Consider the following 25,170-nt stretch of genomic DNA (forward strand, 5'->3'; position numbering starts at 1 on the left):
CACCTAGTATAGGAAGTCAGGCTCTTCATTTCCAAACAGCACAGTGGGAGGTTGTATTGTGTTCTGTGAATTCTGGAGTTCTGTAATTTTTACTCAAATTTTTCTTAACATTGTATTTTCTTTTTTATGAATTAGCTATATAAATTTCTAAAATTTGAGGAAAATTTAAATTAAAAGTTAAGAATCATTCATATAAATGAAAAGTAGTAACATTTTCTCAAAATGTAATATATTCTCTGTCATTTGGTAACCATTCTGTCAAAGACCAAATTAGGGCGAAAACATAAATTTGCCTATGAACAGGAACTATGAAGCTTCATGTCCTGTGATAGACATTTCAGTAAAAGGTTTATTGCAATTATTCCATAAAAGTGAAATGACTACACAAATGAATTCTGTCTGTCCAGTAAGAAACTGAAGGGGATTTAATTCATAAATGTGCATCAGTTCTGCTTAAGTGAATGGACTGGCTAGTGTGCTTTAGTTGATGTTTGTGACAACATAAGAAGCTACTGAAACCAGAAATGGAAATGTTGTTGGAAGGGTAAGTAGATGTAAAGCCATAGAAAACAAAATCTGTTCAGCATATTACAGTGTATATTAAAAGTAATATAGAAAAACATAGGATACTGTCAAAGCAAGTAATTCAATTACTTTATAATTTCCCATAACTTCCAGCACTGAATGCAGTGAATACTGTCCCTGGCAAATACCCCTATGTTACATCTACTAAGAGACAGATTACCATTTCTAAAGTTAGCACCACAGTCCCAATAACAAACCAGAGAAAACCAAAGCCTTGAGGATCGAAGCCTGACCAAGCTCATTAGGTACCAAAAATCTTTTTTTTTTTTGCTTCCAAAAAATCTACACTTTAATGTTATGGTGTCTTGGAAACCATGAAGGGTTATTCTAACAGAAAGCACTTACCTTAACATCCACATAATGTAGAGCCGTTAAATAGATGAATATCAATCTCCCATATTTTACTAAAATATTAATCATTTGAGGCCATAGCAAAGAACATACTTACGCATTCCTGAGCACTCTCTATCACCATCCCATACATTAGAAACTGCATGTCCCGTCAGTAGGAGGTTAATTAAGCTTTGGCTATCAATAAAAATTAAATATCAGTTAAAACAGACATAAAACTAGTTCTTCAAATCAAGTAATTCCTACAATAGTTTCTTAATGACTTTTCCCATTCAATCCGTTAAAACACAAAATGAGAGGAAACCTTCATTTCCCTTTTCTGGCTGGCCTTGGTGAGGGCCTTAGTGCTGAACTACAATGGCATCTATCCCATCACCACAGAAACCTAGCAACTTTAAGATGGCACAACTTTAAGTGGATAAAAATTAGTCTGTTTTTTCAGTGTTTACATTTATTTTTATATATAATAATTTTGGAATTATAATCATTTTCCCCTTCCCTTTCCTTTTTTCAACCTCTCCCATATACCTCTTTGCTCTCAAATTAATTGCCTCTTTTTAATAAATTGTTGTCACATATATTTACACACGCGCACACACGCACGCACACTTACATAAGCATGTGCGTGATTTTAGGGCTGACTACTTGGTATGGAGAACCAATTGGGACTGGAAACCTTACTACCTGGCTAGTGAAGTCATGGGTCTTGGAGAAGAACTTACAAAAGCTCACTTTACTAAATCAGCATAATCCTTAACTACATTTAAAATATTTATTCTTATACATACAATTCTCACCCCCTCAAAGAAACTTCACTTTGTAATAGATGGAGAACATCACAATAACATTTAATATGCACTCTGATAGAGGATAGGTGAATGTTAACAACTAAAGCAGACATATCTAAAAAGGACTTGTATGAGAATAGATTAATTTTCACCATTCTATTCCTATAGTAAAATAAGCTAAAAAATAGAAAAGGATTGTTTAACTCAAAAAGAAACTAGCACAGATAGGTAAGAAAATATTTATTTCTAAGTTAATGTAAGTTTAGCCTTTTTAAAGAATATATAAGTGGATATAATGGAGGCTTTGCTAAAATATCTTGACAAGATATTTGTCATAATAACAGTCATCTGTAAACAACTGGAAACCAGATGTCAACACTGGCCACACACAGCAAACACTGGCTAGAGCTGTGCAATGTCTGCAGCTCAGGGCTAGTCAAGCCCAGACTTGTATTGCCAGTACACTTTTCAGAAACTCTCCCACTCCTAAAGTCTAAAGTTCAGTAAGAGACAGCAGACTGAAACCTTTACCTGCCATGCCCGTACACAGGGTCTATCAAAGGCTCATTTGCATCTTCAATGGAATTCTTTATATTTTCAATGCCCTAAAGAAACCAAGATTTCATTAACCTCATTTTAAAACTAAAGTACAAAGTATGATCAGTTTGGAGTATATGTTAATAAAATACTATTCAAATTACCCAGACTTGAAGTGGGGATGCATTTGACATGGTAAGAAGTAGCTCCCCAAAGATTACTTTACATCTTTCATGGGCTCTATAAAGGGCAGTAAGGGACTCATAGGTAGTAAGTCTAATGTTGGTTAAAGGGACAGAGATAACAATTTACAAGAGAGAAGAGGAAATTATTTAATATGAAAGTTTAATATTTATTTAACTTCAGGCTAAACTAAATTAAAACCTAACATACCTACTAAGAAAACTAATTCTACTTTAGATCATTTCAATAAACTTAGTATAGTAAATTCATAGACTTCTGAGTTTAGATAGTGAAATAAAGTTAAATACATAAAAGATATAATAGGTAAAGAAAACGGAAAGCTTATATATATGACCATACTTTCTCCCCCAAATTGATAATATATACAGTAACAAAATATCAGTTGAGGACAGAAAGTTTCTCCTTCTTAAAAACAATTTCCTGACACATTTTCAATCTTACAAACAGGAGGCTGGAGAACCACAGGAAGAGTGAGGGAAGCACGAAGTGACATCCACAGCACTATAAAGCTAACCAGAACCACTGATTCTGTTATACTATATGCCACACCTAAGGATACAGTAGACAACCAACAATCAAAGTACTAAAAGGCTGTCTAGATACCCTAGGAAAACAAAAGGTTATGCGATCTTGACTTGTCATCCCAGGGAACAACAAAACAAAGCAGCTACAACCAAGTCAAAATGCCTGGTGGGAGCAGGCGGCAGAGTCGGGGGCTGAAGGAATTACTTCAGAGAGCAATAGCTCAGAGGGGCCCAAAGGGGGCAGCTAACACATGGACAGCTAGAACAGCTGAGGCTACAGACGATGTCAGAACCTGAGGCAAAAACACTGGGTGAGAGTGAATGGTCAAGAAAGTTCCTGAGGGTGCGGCACCTTCGCCACTGCCGCTGCCCCCTCACCTGACCTCCAAGCACTTTGGTACCTTACTTTACTTAATACAGTAACTTGCTTAATATTTGCTCCACTTCTCCTATTATTTTTTCTTTATTCTAACTATTTTATTTGTTCTCTTTCTCTTCTATTCTATGGCCACCATCCTGCTTTAGGCTTCTACTACAATACTATTTTCCTAGCTTCCTTCAGTCTAGTATTCCATTTTCCAAATCTCTTCATCACAAATTCTTATTCCAATTTCGGCATCTTTCATTCACACACACACACACACACACACACACACACACGAAAATCTTGTCATTTCTATATTTAAAAAATTGTATTGTGTTCCAATTCTGATATGAAACCTAAAGTATTATTTTTGTATTCACAAGAAACCTCTTATATAAAGGCGTGAATATCATCTTTCACAGTTGTGCCTAGGTATTTCACACTGCAGTAGGACTGAAGTATTTATGATCCCTCGAGCTGTGTTATACCCCAGTATCCCTTTCTCTTTAGACTTGCTGCTTCTACTCTTTGGTAAATTACAACTTTTCCACATGTAAAACTCCTCTCATCCATACATCCACCAAATGGTCCTTACTATAGAGTCTGTCTGTCCTTGAGTCCTTTCAACAAACTTAAGTCATATCTTCTTTCTATGCAAAATACTTTCTGCATGTAAAAAATAAAATAAATATTAAAACTAACACCCCAAAACATGACCCTAATAGAATTAATATATCATTTTTATAATAAAAAAACAGAAAAACTTTAAAAAAAAAAAAAAGGATGTCACATACCTATCAGAGTGTTAATGATAAAAACAAAAAAAAAAAAAAAAAAAAAAAACCTGATTTCAGATAAGGTATAATCAGGAGATATTCAAGGGAACCTGAAAGGCTACAAGCAATTCGAGATTGGCATTTGCAAAAAGAAGACAGGACCAGAAGCATGCATGCTGGAGTTAGTTGCAGAGAGGTGTGCTAAGAGAAAAAGCTACCCATAAAAGAAAAACAAGAAAAATTACACAGAACCCAGGAAATGATTCTTATGGAATTCTAAAATTCAGAAGGGGAGCAGCGTGAGAGAACACAGAAAGAAGGAAGAAGCTATTAAAGAAAAAAAAATGAGACGTTATATGAAAAAAAAAAAAAAAAAAAAAAAACTAGCACAAGGATTAACAACTAAATCCAGAAAAGAGGGGTCAGAAAGAGTTTCTACAGGGGCTAAAGGTCAAGTGCTAGATATTGCTAAGATCAAAGAAAACTCAAATTAAGAAGAACTGATATCTCATGATTAGAACAGTGTCAATCACCTCTGTGGTCCACAAGGGCAGAGGGGAGGAAAGTGTGAACGTGGTTAAAGAATGAATGGAGGCAGGATCAACCTCCGTACTGGCAGCAAGATTCTTAAGCATGGGTGTACAAACAGCGGCCACACAGCATCTAACAGCAGGAAAAACAGCACTAAGCTGAGACAGTAAATTGTCTTAAACAAACCTTCGTCAGTAATACAGAATAGAGAAAAAGCAAGACTCCAAATTTGTTTCCCCACATTGAATACTGGTCCAAGACAGCATCTTTTAATTCTGATACAGTTCTGAATGATCTTTTTCTGGGGGGAAGAAGAATTAAGTATTAGTATCCTGATTACTCCATTCATAAATGGAAAAATTTTAAATTCTTATTCATTACAACATACACACAGGAGATATTTAGGAAGTATCTTCGAGTTCTAAAAACAAATTTAGCCCAGGAGAGCAAAAACTACGTGGACAACTGCTACCATTTATGAGCAGTCCACTCAGACAGCCTGAGTCTGGCACCACTGCCTCAGACTATGCAATTATTCAGACAACGGACTGGTCCTTTTCAAAGAGGGGTCAGCAACAAGAACACTATCATTTAAAGCCTGGAAGTTTCTTCAACAAACATCCGAGGGCCACATTTGTGGCTTCTTTTAAAAGAAATTAATGTTAAATTTCAAAATGCCACCTGTAATTCTGTCAACACAGCAGCCTTCCTTTGATTTTATGACAAAATCTTTAAATGTTCAGATAAAATATGGGCAGTTTTAATGAAAATTACAGGAAGCATATTTTGGTAGATAAATAATCCTAGTATTTGTCTCACTGCAAATGATTTTACATTCATCCAGAACAAAAAAACTGATAATGATGAAGAGGTATTTAGTTTTTTAAAAAGTATACTTGGATAGTTAGTTACTTTAGGACTTAGAATTACATACATGTATAAATTGTTTTTAAATTTGAAAGCAAATTAATGCTCAAACCAGGTATTTTAAGCTCATGTTTCAGTAGAGAAGAACTATGTAAATCTAAGGCCCTTTCCACAGTATGAACAGACTTAAAATGGCAATGGGTCCACAAGGTAAGTATTTTAAATGTTTCAATGTTACTTACTGAATTAATGCATGAAATCGCTCAAAGCCAAGCTCTTCGACAGCCAAGGCAGCTATACATAAAAGACACTTTTCAGCACTACACATGGCAAATAAACGACACAAGATACACACAGCAGGCTGAAAACACTTCACGCAATCAAAATATTCCCTATTTCTACTCCCTTGCAATTCTTAGTTTACTCTCAACTTTACAGTAACAGGAATTTACAGTTCATCATCTTACTTACTAAGGTTATAGCTGAACTAGATACAGTACTGAGAATATAGAAAGGTTACTAAGTAACCAACATCTCTGTACAATTCAATTACTGCCAGGAGAACATGCAATGCAAAACAGGAACTACTGCCTGTTTGTCCCACATTGTCATGTGTCCCGAACTTTAAAATAATCCCGCAGTTTACAAGAGAAGTAACTATCAGCACTGACCTTTTTCAGTATAAAATCCTTAGGCTTAATGCTCACTTATTAAACAAATGTGTATAAAAGGCATAGCACTGAAACCACAGGTTCAAGGACAGATTTGAGTTTGTTTCCTCATTTATTCATGCAATCATATACAAGTTTTCAATAACTGTTAAGATTATATTAATAAAGTACAAGTTTTAAAATTTTTTAAAGAAATCAAAGAAAGCCTTTACACCGAAGATGACATTTACTAAGGCTTCACTAAGTGGTGGACACTCTTGTGAGCACAGGCCTGACCTTACTTAGTGGCCACGGCCTCTTCATCTCTGGTTGTAGAAGGAAGCTGAGGTCCACACAAGAACCCTAAGAGCACCAAGCTCTAACCAGCATTGGAAGGTAGACTCAGTTCTATCCAAGACTCTTGGCTTCCAAAAGATAAAGTCTTTAAAAGCCAATCAAAATGCCCACTTTCTTGCAATGAGCAATTTCATGAAGCAAAGAGTAGTACATCTCACACAAATTTTTACTACTGTTTAAGGAAACTGATTATGAAATCAGAATTAAAAAATTTTACTTATAATTTAAAATTGCACATTATACTAGTTTTATATAGCCTAATTTTAACCTTCCAATGTTTCAAATGGCTTTCTAAAATCTTTAGAAGTCCAAATGGATTAATTTACCTTTTGGTTTATGTGGGAAACAAACTGAAATTGAACCTAAGAATATACTACTACAAACAAATGTGCATTACTAAAAAGCAAAAAATATTCACACCACAGAAGCCAATGGAATTAATGCTTGTACACAATGTAAAATCAATGAGAGGGGGAAATACTTCACTTTTAAATTATGAAGGTAAATAATTCTATTTAACCTCTTTCAAATTATACTGTTTTATAATGCCTGCTTATGCTGCACTGGAAAGTTGACATAAAGAAAGTTCTTTAAAAAGGCAAGCCAAAATAAATAAAGCTTAGTTGCAGAAACAATGGAAAATATGACATAAGAGGATGAACATAACTGGGAATAAAGAAAAACAGGGAAAACAGATTGTTATATGGAATAAATATTTCAATGTAAGTTCAGTTCAACTGTCAGTATCTAAGATAAATTCTCAAATTTTCAGCTAGTAAAATGTTTTAAATCTATATGAAATTAAAAGTATATTTCAAATATGTTTTTATGTCATGTTTATTTTTACAGTGAAGTATTAAGTAAACTACAAAAGTCTACAGCATGTCTTTTTTTGGGGGGAGGGAGTCAATATAACACACTCATCTAAATTACTTAGGTAACTGACTGCAATGAGGCCCTTCACTCTAGAGCTTTCTAACCCATTAGTATGGCCATGCACCACTTCCTTCACAGTAAGCACATGGATGCAATAAAATCCAAATGAAAATGCTATCAATGAGCTTAAACTCTTTGAATAGTTTAAGTATCTCTCTCTCAAAATTCAGTATCTTACATGGAATTGTTAACATGCTTACATGCCATACAGTAAAATTTACAAAACATTTAAAAATTAGTCTTAAATGATGTTTTATTGTTATCCTTTTGAGTAGTTTCCATTTGTTTTTAAATTTCATAATGAGCTCCAAAATAAATTTTTTGAAAGGCAATGTTCTAAAGTCCTGAAAAGAAGCATTACATAACTGTTTTAAGTTTTTAAAATTATTCCTCACAAATGTGTTATTAAAATTTGCCAACCACAAGCCATTCTAATTGCAGAGGTAGGGAAAAATGATAGTGAAAATACTGGGATAGTTCAGCTCTGGGAAGGCAACACTGCCTCACAATGATTCTCTACGGAGAGTGGTACACGTCACACACATTCAAGTGTTTACCTTCTAGCATGAGGTAGATAAGCTTTGCAAAACCATGCTATACGGAAGGCAGTGAGTACACTGCAGTATGGATGGACTCATCACTTATTCAGTCTATAGATTTGAGACTACTAATTATCAAAAACTACCTTCTAGCAACATTATTCCTCCAAAGCAAATCAAACAAACAACTCGTATCTATTTTCCCTACCACGAGAAGTCTCTAATTTATTAGCTCATTTTGGCAATATTTAAGACACTTTAAGAATGTCCAAGTGTATAATTTTTTGTGGTTGTTGTTTTGTTTTTCCAAGACAGGGTTTCTTTGTGTATCCCTGGCTGTCTTGGAACTAGCTCTGTAGACCAGGCTGGCCTCAAACTCACAGATATCTGCCTGCCTCTGCCTCCCAAGTGCTGGGACTAAAGGGGTGCACAATTTTTATGAACAAGAATAGACATTATTTGGATTATTTAAAAGAAAGAAACTATAGTCAAGATATAGAAAACTTAAGACATAAATAAAACAAAACTAAAATTACCTTGGTCTAGATATATATAACAATATCCGAAATTTCAGGAGCAAAGAAACAGTGTATAAATAAGAAAATGTCTCCATCTTTGTTCTAGAAAGCAACTAAGTATATCTAAACATTTAATGGCACAAAAAGCCCTTCTCGTCTAAAGAAGAGTAATGCAGACCTAAATCTATAGCATACAGATGTAAATTCTTTAGATGTTTAATATCAAAGTTTTAATGCTCAAAGGAGATTTCATCAAGTAAAAGTTAACTAGAATTATTTTTAAAATGCTTAAAAGATAAATGTAACTCCTTTTGTAAAAATGCATTGTCCTATTGTCCTATAATATTTAAACTAATGGAAAGGGAAACAAATATTAAAGATTACTAATTAAACTTAGGATAGAAAAAGTTATAAAAACTTAAACTATTTTCTCTTCAAACTTTTCAATAGTTTTACTAAAACAGAAGGACAAGAAATGACTTCACAAAATAAAAACATATCTTACAAGAATGCTCCACTTGGCAACTAGACTGTGCAGGACTCCCAGCAACACTAGCCGTTTCCTCGGTTGTCCTTCCTCTTAACCATGAAACCAAGCAGTAGGATCCAGAGCTGTCACAAGCACTTTCTAAAATATCACATAAGGTATGACAGAGGAGCTCCTTCTGCTCTTCCTCTAAAAATAATCAAAGTATAAGTTATAATGGTTTGTCTGAAAAAGAAAATCCAGTCATGAAAAATAGTAAGAATGCCTTGGCTTAATAATAAAAATCAAGTGTTTTATAAGAATGAGGAAAATCCATATATAACCAGAAGACTAAAAAACCCATATATAACCAACCAGGAGACTAAAAAATGCAGAATTTAACATTATGAGAAATAATATGCTAATTATCTCTGTATTGAGCACCTGAGTGCTCAGGTTCCCTTTACTGCAGAATCAAGTATAATGAACAACAGGGTCCCTGGAGACCTTTGTTCTCTTCATCTTCTGAATCTAATGTCTGATCAATTTACAGGAATAAGAGCAAGGTTATAAGACACCATTAGCACACAAAAACCACAATCCATTACGATAGCAGAAGCAACCACTGTTATGCTGAATAAACCAGAAGCCACTACACCATTCCATAGCAAGCCTTGGATGGCACATGCAAGGCCATCTCCTCCAGAACCCGAGTAGCCCTCCTCCTCTCTAGTGGTGCCCCTCTCCAGATGCACTATCACACTCCAACTTCCAAATGAAGGCTGTATAACAAAACCCTGTATCACATTTTATGATAAAAGAGGCTTCTGTCTTTTCTAATGCAAAGTTCTGTATAGTCAGTAACAGTTCCATGCACTTTGCATCAGAGCCTTCATGACATTATGGCAATGCTTTCCAAATTTGTCAAAGTGACTGTATTTTTGAGGAAGAAATGTTTTCTGCAATTAAAAGTCAGGTTAATAACTGACTCTCAGAAAGTTTCCTTACTGAATTTGTGCATTTCATATTAACACTAAATATATATGACCGGGACACCTTTAACTCTTCAGTTCAAAATTATGAGGCGATTCTATGGTCATATGTTAGAATGGAAGCTATTGTGTTCTTATATACAATATTGGCACTGTAATATCCTGCCTTCTTCTAGAAGTGACTATGAGGCTCACAAGAAATTCTGCAACTAAGGAAAATCTTTGTAAATTGTCAAGTGGAATGAAAATGTTTGTTATCAGGCACTATCCTGTACCTATGTAATACAAGCTGAAATACCATGACAGCTTTATTGCAATATAATTACTTTCAGTGTTCCCACTATAATAAAAGATATAGGAGTAAAAGGAGAATGTTGAGTTCTTAGTCAGAGCCCAATAAGGCAAACAAGAAAAGAAAAAAAAAAAAAAGAAATAGAGACAGGGAGGGAGACCAAAAACAGCAAACAGACATGGTGGAGGAAGAATGTAATCCTGGCAATAAGCAGTTCAAGTAGAAGGCTCTTGAGTCTGAAGATAGCCCGGCCTACAGAGCAAGTTCCAGGCTAGCCCTGTTATTTATCAAGATCCCATCAAACAACACACACCAGAGCATATGGCTCTTCTTTATGGGTATATTATCATCTAAAAGTTAAGAGAAACAGCCATTTTAGCAAGAGGCCAAGTGTTTTCCCTTACTTATAATACCCTGTCTTCCTTCTCGTATTAAAAATCTGAAATGCACACTGAAACAAAGTCACTGTTTATGAAACTTCCTGAAACATTCAAGAAATGCTACCCCACCAATGTTTCCTACTGAAGACAATCTTTTTTTTTAATTGAATTACTAACAATAAATGCTGCGTAGCCCAGGTTTAGAAGAGAAGATGAAGGAAAAACTTGAAAGCCAGCTATCATACCTGAGCAATCCCGCCAGGACGACTTCTCAGATGAAAACAGAAGCTTCTTCAAAAGAAATGCCTTTACACAATTAAAGCAGTGGTTAGAATTCATTGTAGTCACATCTCATGCTGCTCTCTTACTTTTCAAAATGGAAAAAATTAACACCACCTTTCTGTTCTTTTGAGCGGTTTTATTGAAACTTCAAATAGTCTTCCCCCATATTCAAAAGTCAGTGTATATAGTTATTCACTTAATATAAACTTTACCCCAGAGTTACAGATTACCCACCTCAGATACATACTTTCTAATAAGCAGAGAATTAATTTACATAATAAATAGGTAACTAGAAATTATAGCAATTTAGTGTTCTGTTCACACAGTGAAGGGTTACAGGAACATGTCTACAGTTCTCTTGGATTTCTGGGGTAGGAAACATCTAAATACAACAATGGTTGTTTCCTCTTAGCTCTGATCTGTTATAGAAAGAATACCACTACTGGCCAACTTGGGAAATTAGCAAGACCCTATCTCAAGCTAAAATCCAAAAGTACTGTGGATGAGGCTCAGTAGTAGAGCACTTGTATACCATGGTGAGATTATGAGTTAGATGCTCAAGACTATGGAAAGAAGAAAGAAAGAGTGAGAGGAGGGAAGGGATAACCCAACTATCAATCACTTCTCACAAGAATTCATCGTTTCATGATTTGAGTCATCAAGTTATATGATTCAAAAGAAAAACAAATTGGTCCTTAATCTTTTCTGTCATAGAAATCTGTGGGATATAGGACAGTGCCTCCTTAAGGTACAGTGCAGTTGACTTGTTTAAATCAGACTCTTGGGCTCCACGTGTTGAATATGAATCTGTGTAGGGCAAGTCTAAGAAACACGGGTATTATAGGCCTCTTCATATGCTTCGAGAAAGCAGGATGGAGACTGCTTTTAGTCAGAAGGACCTAAGCTTGAGTCTTGATTAACTACCCTAATAATCAAAAGTGCTAGTACAAACTTTGAAAGATTTCAGTAAGAAAATGTATGCAATGGATTCAGCATACTACCTGGCACTTAACAAGCCATCAATTCAAAGAATTTTACCACCCACAACAGTAAAGTTCTACTGTACCTAAATAGAAATAAAGCAAACACTATCATCAAATATATACTATCATCCAAAATCAACAGAAATTGACTACCTTGTGTCATTATCTATAGTACAAACTTGGGAGGTAAAGCAGGAATAATACTACTAATATTACTAATACTAATACCACCACTAATACTACTGCTGTTGGCATATAATATTTCCTTCATTCTTTCCTCATAATTGGTTTCGTAAGAAGGAATTATAATGCTTATATTAAGATGTGCACTTTCTGTTTTTCATAGAAATTAATAGCCATAATCACTACTTTTATAAAGCTCCTAAGATTTACCTGTTATTTCCTCATTTAAATTTTATTACAATATATTAGGTTGGTTGCAACTTTTGCTACCATAAATGAGTTTCTTCATGGAAAAAATGTTTTCCATATGAAGGGTTATTTTTAAAGAGAAACTCACAGAAGTATACTATTGCATCAAGACTCTATATTGTCATGGCTTTAGCCATTGTCTAAACACCTTCCCAGAATCTTAGTGAAATCTGTACTAGACAGCAATATGAGAGAGTGCCAGTACATCCCACCCACATATGGCTTGACAATATTATATCTAGAGAGTTTCAAAAAAAGAAAAAGAAATAGAATCAAGCTCCAGTTTGCTCTTCACTGGCTCACACTCAGCAAATGCCTTTATGCTCTTATTGTCTAGCATCACTCTACCTGTTAACAACTACTCTGGGATGCCATCTTACCACTGGGGATGGAGTGTTTTTCTTACCCAGCTTGTACTAATTCCCCATGTAAGACAAGACAATATCCTTGCTAATAATGTTTACTGAAACTATTTTCTGAGCTTAAAGAAATCCTTTTCTTGGAGCATTAGTACATTAATATTTGGATTTCTTATGGTTCAAGGATATATTTGGCATATGGTAGGAGATGATCTAAAATCATGTCCCTCAACTTGTCATATTGGTGGTATTTATACAATTTCATTTTATTTCACCACCTATGACAGTTCCTTTATGACAGTATGTGATAAATTCTTGGTAAATTCTTATTTAATAAATGAATTATCTGTTTAATGCTATTCCTATGTACATTTTTTAGAAGCATCATGTTCTAAACTTAATAGTTCAAAGGGGTTACTGTTAATATTTTGACTTACTCTTAACAATTTAATTTTGATATTTAAGCTGAAACACTAATATAAATAAAATAATTGTATTGATTGAAAATATTGTTATGTTTCTCACACTGAACCAATGCCTCAAAGGTCTATAACAAGGCGGTCAGGATTTTAATGTTAAAGTTATCCTTTGTTTATTTTTTTACATACAATGACTTTTAAATGCTGTAGCCTATCTTCTACCTAACTATATTTGTGGACCTTCAATCTTACAGTACTATTACTGACCAGAGACTATTTCCAAATCTAACACACATGAAGAGCCTAGGATCTTCAAATTTAAACAAGATTCTGACTGCTACCTGAAATTTGCCTCAGCTACTCAGAAAAATAGATATAATAACTACTAGTAGTATATCATATAGTGTTATATAAATAGTATATCTAATCACACAGAATATATAAATGTACTATAGCTATTGTTATACTTAAATTTCCACTGTATATACTTAACAATTCTGAAGTAAGATTCAGACACTAAAATTTTTCTTAATAATTTCACCAATGTGAAAAAAAAGCTTTATTCTTTGAAGAAATAAAAACAAGATGGTCTATAAAGATGTTAGAATAACTCAGTGGAGACTGCTTTTCCTTTTTTTTTTTAACTTTTTTGAGCTTTATTTTATGTGTATGAATGTTTTGTCTGCATTTTGGTATGTGTACCATGTATATACCTGGGTCCTCTGCAAGAGCAACCAGTGTTTTAAACCATTGAGCCATCTCTCTATTCCTGAGATGGCTTTTCTTTTAGAGAAACACATTTTAATTGAGTGATGTTAGCATATGGAGGATAAAGTTGGCAATTGATGTCTTATGTAACCAAGAGTTTAGAAATGTCTCCTTCATGTCCAGTGGGCAATTTGTATCATTTTTTTTTTTTTTAAGATTTATTTGTTATGTATACAATGTTCTGCTTCTGCTTGCACATATCTTTTCAGACCAGAAGAGGGCACCAAATCTCATTCTAGATGGCTGTGAGCCACCATGTGGTTGCTGGGAATTGAACTCAGGACCTCTGGAAGAACAGCCAGTGCTCTTAACCTCTGAGCCATCTCTCCAGCCCGTATCATTTCTTAATAAACAAACATTTTCAAGTATGAACAGCAATACAAACAAACAGCTCTGAGGTTACACTGATTGTTGATTCTAGCAATTTAACAGTTTAGAGCACTATTCGGTTCTGAAATTCAAAAACATTAAGATTTAACACTAATTTAATACTACAAAATGGGCCTCCATCTGTAATTCCTAATCTTCTGAAAATTGGGGTATACCTCTTATTTTTCCTTGAAAACAGTCAAAATGCTACTCCTGTAAAGATTCACTCATTCTCTGAACTCACTGTTATTTTGGAGAGTTACAGCTCCATGTGTTAAGAGTTGTTAGATGGCCATATTGGGTTGTCCTATGGGGTACAGACATCAGAAAACAAACGCAAGTGCTAAACTTTTGAACATGACCCTTATCTAAGGAGTTGGTAAAGTAGTCTATGTTACCTGAACAGGTGCAATAACAGCACAGGGGCCACCTTCAAACTGTTCTAATGCAGATCCCTCTGATTCACTAAACACAAACCCTAAAAATGAAAGCAAGTAGCAAGGATTAAAAATAATTCCAGTAGCATCTATAAAAGAATTGTTCGGGTACTTAGCTTTGAGATCATGTTTTACAACAGCAAAATATCTACAGTTATCGGAGAGAATGACTCTTCTTTTAAGAGACCAAGAGGATTCTTTGGAAAACGTTATGCAACTGCTACCTCTCCTCCAAAATATTTATAAAATCCCCTCCACCCAGGCTTGCTTCTCTCTCTCTCTCTCTCTCTCTCTCTCTCTCTCTCTCTCTCTCTCTCTCTCTCTCTCTCACACACACACACACACACACACACACACACACACACACACACACACACACAATTTCACACCCAGGGACCACTCTACAAAGGCAAAGTGGACTTGAATAGGAGGACATTAAATTTACTTTTATTTCTCTCTTGGTCTGAAGATGAAAATGAGCTCATGCATGCCAAGCACACACTCAGCACTAAGCTATACCTCCAACCTCTACATCTTACTTTTAGATCATTTAATTTGCTTGAAGGAAGACTAGAAATCCAAACACTTTTCCAGACAGTATTTTTGTTGTTGTTCATTTCAATCTTTTGTTTGTTTGTTTGTTTAAAATAATTTAGTTAATAATAGCAGTAGGCTAGGCAGCATTTGCCTACTTCATTTCCATCTTTGGGTCACATTCAGTAATTTAAAAACTAAGTGGCACGATAGTTAGCAAGTGTTCACACACTGGCTCTACCTTATATTTATTTATTTATTTTTAATTTTTTTGTTTGTTTTTGGAGACAGGGTTTCTCTGTGTAGCTTTGTGCCTTTCCTGGAACTCACTCTGTAACCCAGACTGGCCTGGAACTCACAGATATCCGCCTGGCTCTGCCTCTGAGTACTGAGATTAAAGGTGTTCTACCCCTACACTCCACCTTGGCTCTACCTTATTTTAAATATTACTAATCAGCATTAACTGATAGTAGCTAAAGTTATGCAGAGGGCCCTGAGACAGAAGTCAGGAAAATCCACTAGAAACTCTAGAAAAAAATCATTTCATCTCCTTGAGCCTCAGTGGTCTTATTTTTAAAACGTTCACGTTCAACTTCAGTGTGCTACAGATCTAGGGAATTTTACTAATGGCTAAATTCAGCAGCCTAGCAAACACAGTGGGTTTGTTTATATTTCATACACACTAGATCTTATACCTGCAATTCCGAATATATGCAAGACTGCTCCAATCTCTGATAATCCAGCTGAAGAGACATATAAATAGGTAATACTAAAGACCATGCTAATTTACCAGAAGAATGAAGGACACTGTGGGTGTCCTGGGTGCAGAAAGGAACAACTTACTCAGCCTGAGTCAAATCTTAACAGATGAATTGGGGGTGTGCCTGGGAGCAAGGATAGGTAAATGACGTTCAGGCAAAGGAAACATCAGTATTAAAAGACAAAGAGCTGTGAGGGCAGGGAAAGGTGACAGAGCAAAGGGAAACTGAAGGCAGCCGAGGGCAGGCGGGGCAGGCAGAAGTGGCAAACAGGCAGAAGGGGCAGAAGAGGAGCACACCACAGAGACCTGCATGAGCTCGAGGGAGCTCTGTCCTCGCGGAACTACACCGTCTTCTTCATTTTTGAAGGATGGAAATAGAAAAGCTCTTTCAAGAGCCCATTAGAGATGGAACTGACCTAATAAAAGCTTCTTTCCTATGGAGAAGAGAGCTATTTTCAGATGGTACTTCTCAAGTGAAATGAAAGTTTGATTACTATATATAAATGGAGTGTGCTTGATATAGAGAATAGATAGAGATACAGAGAAATGAGAGTTGTCTCGGAAGTTTCTACAGAAAACATAACCAAACAAAACAAGCTGAGGACCTGGAGCTGCCTCAGCAGCCTCTCCTTTAGCCTCTCTTCCAAACAGCACCTAATGTGGATTTCAGAGTTTTGAAAAACATAAGTGATCCCAGCAAGAATCCGCCCCACACCCTCTCGTTCTTGACCGCTCAGCCCCACACCAGCCATCTCTATGCAACAGCTATCTTTCTCACCTCAGTCGCCTCAGCTCACATTATGTGCTCACTTTCAATTCCTGGCTGCACCCAGATCACTCTCTCCCACATTCACTGTTGATTCCTCCAGGATACTCTTAAAGACTCATCTAATTTTCCAGAGTCACCTAAAACCACGAGCATCAACTCTGAAGAAACTTGGTCTCTTGCATTTGGTCCCTCTTGTTTATTCCCAGTCTTACTGAAGCACCTCTTAAATGCCGATGATCCCCAAGGCCTGGCCTCGAAACTATGCCTTTTCCTTTCTGTATGTTCTCTCTGATAATATGCAGAATTTTATCTGCACCTAACAATTTCATCTTTCTCAACTTCCATTACTGATTATAATCCACAAATATAAACCAGACATGCAGAATCTAAAGTCTTTATGTGGTCCTACACAGTGGATTTGTGTCTCTCTGTTGAGATTTTTCCAGGTCTTCAAACATCCCTGCCTCCACCTCTTCCACCATGCCTTTGTGCATAATGCACATTCTGTCTGAAACATGTGCTAACCCTTTCTAAAGGAAGTGACATTTTTTTTTAATGCTTCCTCCTTCCTTTGGGCTCAAGGCTCCAAAACATACCTTGGATGTGTCCATTTCTACCCTGTATCTAGTCTGTCTTATGGTTTAAACCGCTTTCCCCTTTATCCCCACATCTGGCATATTGATAAAAGTTCCCAACCACACCTTCTAGCTCTTCATCTGCTTAACCCTCCTATTCATCAGGATTGCCCGGAGAGTATTTCAGAAACGGAAACAAGCTTTGCTCACAAAAAAACTTTCTATGGCTTCCCACTGCAAGTAGAATAAAACCTTAACTCCCTTTTCTGGTCTAAAAACATGGGAGGATCGATCAATTCAATGGACCTCTATTTTACATTTACTTTGCTTAGCTACAGAATCCTTATTAATACTTGCTCTTCTCTCCAGAGAAAATGCTTCCTTCTACTCTGCTCTTCATATTTTTTCAGGATTCAATTTAGATGTTAACTCCATAGAGACTTCCTCAAACCTGTCTAAGCAGTCTACCATCCCTGAGCAGAAGCAGCATTCCTCATAATCTACATGTCAATTTGTTATACAGGTATCATGTCTTTAATTAATGGCTGTTTTTCACCAAATGCTGTATAGCCACTACTTATTAACCTCTTGCTGAATTTCTGAAAGGGAAGACAATAAGGGGTGTTTGGAAAGATGTAAAACAGCCATTACTACCATCTAGAAGTAGGAGATACTGGACCTCAGGGCCTGATTTGGGACTATAGATAGCAACCGCAATCATCTGAAACAGGTCAGTTTAAGCGAATGCCAACATGTACCGCAAAGATGATAAAGCTGAGAACACTGAAACTTGGGTAGCGGCTGTGTCAGCAATGCAGGATAACAGCTTAGAAAAACAGGCAAGACAAATACAGCAGCTGAGGTTCTAGAAAAGAACAATTAGATACAAGAGTAGTCAGCTGTGCCAAATGCTAAGCCATAAAATGCTGGATCAAGCATGCCACTGAAAGTACTACAAAAGAAAACTCAGAGCTAGTGAGAGAGGAAGACTTTAAGTGATAGAGGGAGAAACAGCAAAAGAAAACTATTTGTTGCACAAGTTTCACAGAAGGAAAAAGGATGGCAACATGAGGAATTAGTTTGACACTTGATGTTAGCCAAAAGAATGAAGGCCATGAACTAGAAAATGGCACATGCTTTTAATCCCAGCACTTGGGAAGCAGAGGCAGGTGAACTCTGAGTTTGAGCCCAACCTGGGTCTACTCAGTGAGTTCCGGGCAGCCAGGGCTACATGGTGAGACCCTGTCTCAAAACAAACCAACAAACAAATAAATAAATGGGAGTTGATTCAATGACTGATACAGGGGGAAAACGAAGTTCAAGACCTTCAAGTCATACAAGAGAGCTGAAAAAGTACAGCATGGCAATAGTGACTACCAACCAGACAGGTTCTCACATATGCACCCCGCCCCACAGACTTTTTATAGTACTAGAAACTGGTGCAAAGGACCCACCTGAAGTTAAAATAGTTTTCACAATCTGCCAAGACACAATATGCCACAGTCCTGATAATGCTGTATGCTTTCATGTTGAGCTCCTTAATTTTTAAGAGTATAACAGGCTCCTGAGCTCAGAAAACATGAAAGCTGGTGACCTAAGAGATACAAATCTTAGAAGATTTCTAAACAACAAAAGAAAGTGAAGCCACTGACTGGAATCAAGGGAACGAAGAAAGGTGAGAACTGAGGATCTCTCTGGATGCTAGTTCTGAAAAGCACGGTTAGCCGACAAGGATGGAGAGAGAAGTGAGGACTCAGCTAAGGTGTGATGACTGTGCTGATGGCAGTCACAGGTTTATCCAGCACACAACACACTGGAGTCTATGATAACAACACATGGAGATCTGGAAGTAGGTAAGATGGATGGGAAAACTTAATGAGGAAAGTGACACCTAAGAGTGCAGGTGATCGAATTAAGACAACTAAATTTCAGGTTTAAACTGGGAATGAGAAGTGAAGCCGAGAGTCTGGGCCAAGTCAGTAGCCATACCATCCAGAATCCACCAGTCCTTCACCCTCTCTTCTGCTAAGCAGGGTCGGGCCTTGTCAGTACTTTGGTAAGAGAGGTGACGCCAAGACACCTCCACTGTTTGCCCAAGGAGAATAAGGAAGGAACTCTGGTACTGCATGCAAGTACAGAGAAGCAACAAAGTTCTACCAGTCTTTCAGTTCTTATAATAATAATGAATTAGGAATGGATTTTAGCCTTCCTTAAAAATTTCACCAATATTCAAAGAAGAAGTAAAAACACCATTAAAAATCTTACTGATATAATACAACTATCAAGATCCACGGGTGTTGCTTACAGTTATGATCACATCAGTGAGCTGTTTTTACTTCTCTCCTTGATTACGAGTTTGTTAATGTACAGCTACTTTTATTGTCAAGTGCTTTCATTCAAATTATTTCCTAGATTAAAATGAAATTTATCACAAAAGGTCAATTTTTCTGATTAAACCTAAAATTATTCACCTAATAACTAATTTGATAGATACAGTTTTGTAACATATTTCACAGTGAAGACACACTCAGTTTCATGTTTTATAGGGCCTAATTTAAATGTGAGCCATGACCCTTTTTTGCAAATTTTCAGGTTTCTATTCTCAAGTCTTGTCTGTACACATTCGCATCCCTCCAACCAACTGGATAAGCAAGGCCTCTAAAATCTTAACCAGTGTAAAATCAAGGGCACAGATGTGGTTAGATTACTATAGATGGTCTGGGTTAAGTCAAATATCTGACTTGAGCCTATTTTCCTTAGCTAATAATGTTAGAACAGAGATGTTTATCCTCTGCTATCTTGCAGGGCTGTAGCAACAGTTAAATAAGGTTTCAAAAACCTGTACAAGATGACACCATAGTACAGATATTTCAAATTTCAAATATTTCAAAGTACCAAGTAATTAACCTTCTTATGTGTTTTCAAATTATGATTTTTTTAAAATTACCTATGAGTTAAGTTGTAATTTAGTTATGCTACAGAAAGGAAAACCTAAGTTCAAACTTTGACCCAAATGATCAGATAATGAATTATTTGTGTGTATAGTGTGTGTGTGTGTGTGTGTGTGTGTGTGTGTGTGTGTAGCTGTGAGAGGACAATTTGCAGAAGTTGACTCTCTCCTTTAAGCATGTAGGTTCTGAGGATCAAACTCAGGTGGTCAGGCTTAGGTAGCAAGTACCTTTCCTTACTGAGCTATCTTGTTCATCCATTCTACATTTTTAAATGATCCTTTACTTTTCATAAGTTAAAAATCTCACTTTCTATATTATTTAATAGAGACTGTCCCTTATTCCTGAAAACCCCCCAAATCTAATTTTAATCAAATACAGCCCTGCCATATTACAAAAAGACAAAACCCACATTAAGCTGCTGTATCGAGTATCTCTCGTTTCAGAACACCTTCAGGTGAAACGATTAAACAACGTGATGTTTGGAGGAAGGGACAGAGCAGTTCCTGAGCTTCTGAGATCTAAACTGAGTGCAGGAAAACACAGGCCCCAAATGCTTCACAAGAGATGTTTTGGAAAGCTACACTACCCATGAAGAACACTGAGAATGAGAAAAGGCACTGGCCCTTTGCAGGGAGTCTGCCAAACACTGCGTTACGAAATCAACGCTGAAAATTGGACTCCTAGCTCGTCAAATGTTCCCATGATCAATACTACTTCTGTCAGACAGAGAAGACACCAATTTGGGTTCTGCTGGGACATGGTCAATCCGCTGGCTTCCTCTGTCTCCAATGCTACTATCCTGATCTACACCACTTCTCTTCCCGGACTACAGAGACCATCTGATCTTAATCAGTCTCACCACTGTCTCCCCTCAACCACAGCAATCAAATCAACCTTCTAAAAACAGAGCCTGTATCTTCTTGCTCCAAAACTTCCGGGGACTCCTGTTTCATTCAGCATGAGGGCCAATGTCCTTATAATGGCTAGAAAGCCTTATAAGACTATATTCCTTTGAAAGCGTTTATTTCCCTCCCCTTCGTACTGCCCCTCTGCAGCCACACTGATCTCCTTCCTGTTCCCCGATTAACAGGCGGAGAACATTTGGCACTAAGACTTTTACAGGGGTGGTGCCCTCTGTCTGGAACACTTTCTTCAGAGGCCTGCAGGACTGGCTCCAGGCGCTGCAAGTGTTTCCGGAACTCTCTGTCCCTTCACCTAATAACCACTGCAGGCACCTGATATTTGCTCTACTAGCCCAGGCTTCAGCTGCAAGGGCTAGGGACACCAGTGTGGTTTACAGGAAGAAAAAAGAGTAAGTGGTACTAAGGAACTAAAAAGCGGGGGAGGCGTTTTTAAAAGGTAGGCAAATGAACAGGAGAAAACCAAAACAGAAAACAAATTTTCAAACTAAAAACAGTCAGCCTAGACCGACAAGATATGGCATGTCTTTTATCCCAGCACCCAGGAGGTCAAGGCAGGTGGATCTCATTGAGTTCAGGGACAGACAAACTACATGGTGAGACCTTGTTTCAAAAACAAAATGAAATTCAAACCTTTTAGTAAAAGGCTTATTGCCTTTAAAAAAAATTGGAGAGATGGCACAGTGGCTAAAAGCACTAATTGCTTGTGAAGCACACCTGGGTTCAATTCCCAGCATCCATATGCAGGCTCACAGCCGTCCATAACTTTGGTTCCAGGGAATCCAATGCCCTCTTCGGGCCTCTTGGGGCACAAAGCATGCATGTGTGTGCATGAGCATATATGGAAGCAAAGCATTCATACACATATTTTTAAGTAAAAAAAAAAATCAAATAAATCTTTATATAAGGATTGCTAAAAAAAATCAAAACAATCGTAACAAAAAATGAACAACTATGTGCTACTTTATTGGCTTATTTTAACAAGCAAAGTAAGTTGGCTAAAGTAATTTTGTAAATGGAATCTCTCTAGATATAACTGTTTTACACTAACCATTTTACACCTGTATCTTATTTTCAGAAGGCTGAGGCTGCAGTTGTCAATTCAATGCAGTTATCGACCACAAAAATCAAGCCGCCTTACTAATGTGCCCTGTGCCTGCCTCCATAATCCCAAATGACCACCACAGCAACATTTAGCAATGGCCTCTAAGAGTAATTCTGAGCACCATTAGACTGGCAGAGGAAGTGCTGTGATCCACATTCCTTTTAAAATGCAACAAACAATCTCAGACACCATCTCAAAACCAGAGATACTTGAGGCCAAGTAACAATTTGTAGCGAGCAACACTATGTTTCCATTCAGAGCACCACACCTAACTACAAAATTACAACATAAAACTGCTTTCTGGCTTTAGTCACTTGGATCTCTGCCTCACCTCACCCCGCTCCACCCCCCAAAAAATCCAAACACTGATCACATAAAACTGACTTGGAGACAGGAGGTGTAAAGATCCTGACAAGTGGCACCCTTTAGGAGTCACACACCGCAGTCCACCAGGGCCCCTCACCCCTCCACCCCTGCAGCAAGTCAGGCCAGAGCTGCAGAGGCACTTGGGCTCTTTGGTAAACACTTTCCTATCCAAATTTTCCCCATTAACAGACATTTAGAGCAGTTGTTCTCAACCTGTGGGTCTCGACCCCCGGGCCCGAGGTGGGGGATGGGGTGGAGTGGGGGTGAGGTTTGCATATCAGATATCCTGCATAGCGCATATTTACATTGCGATTCATAACAGTAACAAAACTACAGTTATGAAGTAGCAACGAACTACTTTTATGGTTGGGGTATCATCACATCATGAAGAACTCTATTAAAGGATCGCGCATTAGGAAGGGCATGGGTACTAGGACCGAGCTTGGGGTAACCGGGCCTAACGGGGCGGGGGGTACTTGAGGTGCAGGAGCCAGGTTACTGTAACCAAGTCCGGGTACCAGAACTGAGTGCGGAGTCCCGAGGGGGCCAGAGCAGGGGGTACAGTGATCAAGCTCCGATACAGGGAAAGAGTGCGAGTACCCCAGGGACTGGAGCTGTGGGTGGTGCTAGGACCAAACGCCGGTACAGGGACAGAGTGCGGGGAGCGGAGGGGTGGAGGCTGGGGTCCTGGGACCAAGGGCCGGCATAAGGAACGAGCGCGGATACTAGAGCGACTGAAGCTGGGGTACCAAGCCCGAATACAGGGAAAGAGTGAGGGTACCAGAAGAGCTGGAGCTGAGGTCCTGAGACCAAGCCGGGCTACCGGGACAGAACGTGGGTGCCCAAGTGCCTAGAGCGGGGGTACTGGGACCAAGCACGGGTCCTGGTAGAAAAGGGCACTGGGGCCAAGCGCCAGGTACCCGAGGTGGTGGAGCGGGGGTACTGGAAGCGAGCGGGGCGTCTCGGGCCGACTCCCTGAGCCCTGGCAGAGCGGCTGGGACGGTGAGCCCTGTCCCGGTACCTTGCGTCCAGCGGCAGAAGATGGTGTCCGACAGCCCGGGGCTGCTCTTGGTGCCCCACACCAGCTCCAGCAGCTCTTTGGTCTCTTCGGACATGATGGGGACTGGGCAAGAGGGTCTTTGCTTCCCGGACTCCGGCCCCGGAACATAGGGAAGGGGAGAGTCGAGAAAGGGGCGGCGGAACGGCGACCCGGAGGCAGGGCGAGACGAGGGACTCACGCCGCCGCCAGCACAGACCGCGCCTGTCAAGCCGGGCGAAGCCGCAACCTAGAGTTTCCCGTACCGGAAGTGGCCGGACTTCCGACTTCCTTTAGCTCCGCCCCCCGCGGAGCACCGGGGAATCTCTTCCGCGGAAGCAGGACTGGGTAGAATTTAGAGATCGAGAGAGCTGGGAGTCTACCCCCAACTTTGGGAACTGTACGGATTCGGGGTGGTTGGACTGCCCTGCCAGGGGACTGAGAGAGCCCCTCCTCTCCTGGGCTCTGCTCTACTTTTTGTAGCAGGCTTTGAGGCCGTCGCTCTACTACCTGGCCCTTATAATCTAGAATAATTTACAGAACTAGAATTATAAAATGAGAGCTATGTCCTTGAGTTGGAAGCTGCTTTCCACTGTCCCTTGATAAACCATGTAAAATCCAACCAACTCATTACCTGGTTACACCTGTAAATGCATTCGTGTATTAAAAATAACTACGGGTGTAACGCACATCACAGAGCTAGCTGGAAGTAAGCTGACCTAAAGTAAGCTGACTGTAAATGGCACAGATTTCATCTCCCACGTTTTGAGACACATATGTTGGCAGCTCTTGAGATTAAAGACCAGGGTTTCATTAAAGGATTAGCATTCCGTGAAATTTAGTATAAATTATTTGTGACATTTAAAAAAAGATTATTTTCATTGGTTGGCTTTGCCGTATAAATGGAAAGGGCAAATAGTGCATTTTAAAAGTTTGTGCGGTTTGGGTTCTTTTTTTGTTTGTTTGTTTGTTTTGGGAATGAAGTATTTCATAGTTATTTGAAGGTCGGATTCTGAGTCATGAAAACCCGGGACTCTTTTGTGATGATTATCAAGTTAGCTTCTCTCTACTTTGCCTTATTTTCCCTAAACGAGGCATTACCATACAGTTCACATGCTGTAAGGGATAAAAGAAAGATGTGTGTGAAGGATTCAGATACTTTCTGGCACATGGAAAGGGACAGAAAACAAGGGATGTTTTATTAAACATTTTGTGGGAATTTGATGCAACGCTGATGTTTATGTACTTTTTCACTCAAATTTTAGGCAATTTACTCTTGAATGATAAATTCAAGTTGCATAGCTCACTGATTTCAAAATATGTTTTTTTAAAAAAAAACATTGCTCTTGTACTAGCTAGTTAAGATAAATAAACTCTTATTTAAAGTCACCCAGTTTGAAAAAAAAAAGGCTTTCTAATTTATAATTTTTTCCTTACTTAAACATTCT

The 25,170-nt window shown here is 38.0% G+C and overlaps 1 protein-coding gene across 6 annotated transcripts in view; it reads right to left on the reverse strand.

Moving 5' to 3' along the window:
- Mindy3 (MINDY lysine 48 deubiquitinase 3) overlaps positions 1–24,002 on the reverse strand; it is a 73,963-nt gene extending 49,961 nt beyond the window's left edge. For 4 of the 6 annotated variants that reach the window (XR_003734627.2, XM_028870529.2, XM_028870527.2 and 1 more), the window contains exons 1-8: positions 23,708–24,002; positions 14,668–14,747; positions 10,903–10,963; positions 9,033–9,203; positions 5,770–5,821; positions 4,847–4,961; positions 2,256–2,329; positions 1,034–1,113 (exon numbers count right to left, since the gene is read on the reverse strand). Coding sequence is in view for 5 of the 6 variants with exons in the window: in XM_028870529.2 (XP_028726362.1) it covers positions 1,034–1,113; positions 2,256–2,329; positions 4,847–4,961; positions 5,770–5,821; positions 9,033–9,203; positions 10,903–10,963; positions 14,668–14,747; positions 23,708–23,801 (727 nt within the window). In the remaining variant the exon portion in view is untranslated. Of the gene's footprint in view, positions 1–1,033; positions 1,114–2,255; positions 2,330–4,846; positions 4,962–5,769; positions 5,822–9,032; positions 9,204–10,902; positions 10,964–14,667; positions 14,748–23,707 lie in introns of those variants that run through there. The other 2 variants (XM_028870530.2, XM_028870531.2) reach the window with 2 other exon arrangements.
- Positions 24,003–25,170: the final 1,168 nt, after the last annotated feature.

This window comes from Peromyscus leucopus, chromosome 5 (genome assembly GCF_004664715.2).
Source record: "Peromyscus leucopus breed LL Stock chromosome 5, UCI_PerLeu_2.1, whole genome shotgun sequence".
Classification (NCBI taxonomy): Eukaryota; Metazoa; Chordata; class Mammalia; order Rodentia; family Cricetidae; genus Peromyscus; species Peromyscus leucopus.